At 37.0% G+C, this 2,608-nt stretch overlaps 1 protein-coding gene across 1 annotated transcript in view; it reads left to right on the top strand.

Moving 5' to 3' along the window:
- Positions 1-2,608, top strand: part of EIF2AK2 (eukaryotic translation initiation factor 2-alpha kinase 2) — a 65,741-nt gene that overhangs the window by 29,716 nt on the left and 33,417 nt on the right. The window contains exon 8 of the mRNA XM_006839451.1: positions 1,671-1,742. Within this exon, the coding sequence (XP_006839514.1) occupies positions 1,671-1,742 (72 nt within the window). The remainder of the gene's footprint in view (positions 1-1,670; positions 1,743-2,608) is intronic.

Genomic DNA, 2,608 nt, shown 5'->3' with positions numbered 1-2,608 from the left:
TTCTCCCATGGAACAGCTGGTAGTTTCAAACTGCTGACCTTGTGGTTCATTCATCAAAAAAACTTACAGTCTTAATGTGTAAGCATTAGATAGATTTTGAAAATACGTGAAAGAAAAGCTGATGAAACTGAAAGGAGAAATAAACAAATACACAAATACAATTGAAGTGTTAACATTTCTCTCATTTGATAGAAAAAGAAGACCGAAATCATTAAGGATCTAGAAAATCTGAACAGTCCATTTGACCTGATTTCACTTTAAGTAGACTGTATTTTCTTGTTGAATTTTTTTTAATGCTTTATTGTGAATTATGTGGAGGGAGGCCTTGGCCTTGTTTTGATATGAAGTTTTTCCACTATCTTTTCCCACAGATGTAGTCAGTTTGATTCCTATGTATTCCGTCTGTGCATTGTTACCTTTTATGTTGTTGGGAAAAGGTATTTGTAATGAATAAGTCATTGGTCTTACAAAATTCTGTCTTGCAATCTCCAGCATCGTTTCTGTGACAACAGCCATATTTCCCACCAATTAATTCTTCCTCTTTGTTTGCAATCTTTTGCATTCTATTCACCAGTAATTATCAATATATATTGATTGCATGTTTGATCAATTTTAGAGTGAAAAAGTTGATAGAATTCTTGGAATTTCATCATCACTGACTTTAGTGGTTGGGGCATAAATTTGAGTGATAGTGGTATCAGCTGGTCTTCTTGGTAGGCTTATGGGTATCATCCTATCACAGACAGCGTTGTATTTTAAGATAGACCTTGAAATGTTCTTTGTGATGATAAATGCTATTCCATTCCTCTTTAATTTGTCATTCTCAGCATAGTAAGCCATATGATTGTCATATTTAAAAAGGCCAATACCAGTCCATTTCATTCCACTGATGCCTAGGATATCAATCATTTTGCATTCCATTTCATTTTTGACAGCTTCCAATTTTCCTAAATTACTACTTAGTACATTCCATGTTCCAACCATTAATTCATGTTTGCAGCTGTTTCTCATTTTGAGTTGTGCCCCATCTGTAGACGAAGGTCCCCAAAAGTTTACTCCATTCACATCATCATGGTCAACCCTACTTTGAGGAGGCAGCGTTTCCCCAGTTGTATTCTGAATACCTTCCAACTTGAGGGACCCAACTTTCTACACTTTATCTGTCAATATTCTGGTGGTTTTCCTAATGTTTTCATCTTTGGACACTGTACGTAATAATGCTCTGCTGCTATTCGTAAGGTTTTCAGTGGCTAACCATTCAGAAGTGGTCTGTCTCTCTTCCTAGTCTGTCTTAGTCTGAAAGCTCCACTGAAACCTGTCCACCATGGCTGACTCTGCTGGTATTTCAAATACTGGTGGCATAGCTTCCAGTATTACTGCAACATGCAAACCACCACAGTACAACTGACAAACAAGTGGTGGACCAGGGCTAATAGTTGATTCAGTATATAAAAATTCAAATGTAAGAGATGTTGTTATTATTGCTAATTGCTGTTCCATTGATTCTACAGACTGAAATAGCTCCATTGCTGTGACCTTTTGGAAGCAGATCCCCAGGTTTGCCTTATGAGGCATCTCTGGATGGGTCAAGCCTCCACATTTTTGGCTAGTCAAAAGATATATGTGATTGCAGTTTAATTTGAATTCAACCTTATTTTCTTATTTTTCAGAAATTTGGCACCTAAATTTAATTGTCTAGAGGCAGATGAAAAGAAGTATAGCAAGCATACTGTGAACAGCAGGTAAGAGGTATTTGAAAACAGAGTTTTATGTACATCAAAACAATTTTATTTCCATATGACAGTTTCATTGCTTTAGCATAATTGAATCCATGAAGGATCTTTGTCTCATAGAACAGTAATGTTTGTTGTTAGGTGCCATTGAATCAGTCCTGACTCATAGCAATGCTATGTACAACAAAATGTAACACTGCCCTCCTAACAATCATTGTTACATTTGAGCCCATTGTTGGAGCCACTGTGTTAATCCTTCTTGTTGAGGGTCTTCTTCTTTGCTAAATAGAATATAGTAAATGTAGGCCTGTGTGATACTTATATGGAGTTCAATGATGTCTTTGAATCCATTGAAGTTTGTCATACTGAAAATAAACACGTTGGCAAACCAATGATTTCCAAAAAAAGATATGTGACAGGCATCCTCAGAGAGTTAGAGGGAGCTGAAAGCACAGGGCTCCAAAATCAGAATGATGCTTTTGAATTTGCTTTCCAGTTTATAGCTCAATTCCAGATTTCACTTGCATGAAAGATTTCTCTCCTGCATATCATGTTTAATGGAGTCCTGTTGTAGTGCCATAGGCTAAGCACTCAACCTCAAGGTTGGTTTGAACTGCAAGGCAAAAGGTTCAAACTCACCAGCTGCTCCTCGGAAACCCTATACATGGTCTCTATGTGTTAGAACTGACTTGATGGTACTTAGCAACAATATGTAACCTTGCTTGCTGAAAGTGAAGAGGACTTCAGTACTTACTAATGAAGCTCAAAGACTACAGCTTTGGTATGGGTTGCATCTCAATGTAAAGAAAACAAAAACCTCACCACTGGACCAATTAACAACATCCATCGAAATGGAGAAAAAATTGAAGTTGCCA

Source organism: Chrysochloris asiatica, unplaced genomic scaffold (genome assembly GCF_000296735.1).
Source record: "Chrysochloris asiatica unplaced genomic scaffold, ChrAsi1.0 scaffold00024, whole genome shotgun sequence".
In the NCBI taxonomy this organism is placed as follows: Eukaryota; Metazoa; Chordata; class Mammalia; order Afrosoricida; family Chrysochloridae; genus Chrysochloris; species Chrysochloris asiatica.
This window is presented reverse-complemented; position numbering and strand designations above follow the sequence as displayed.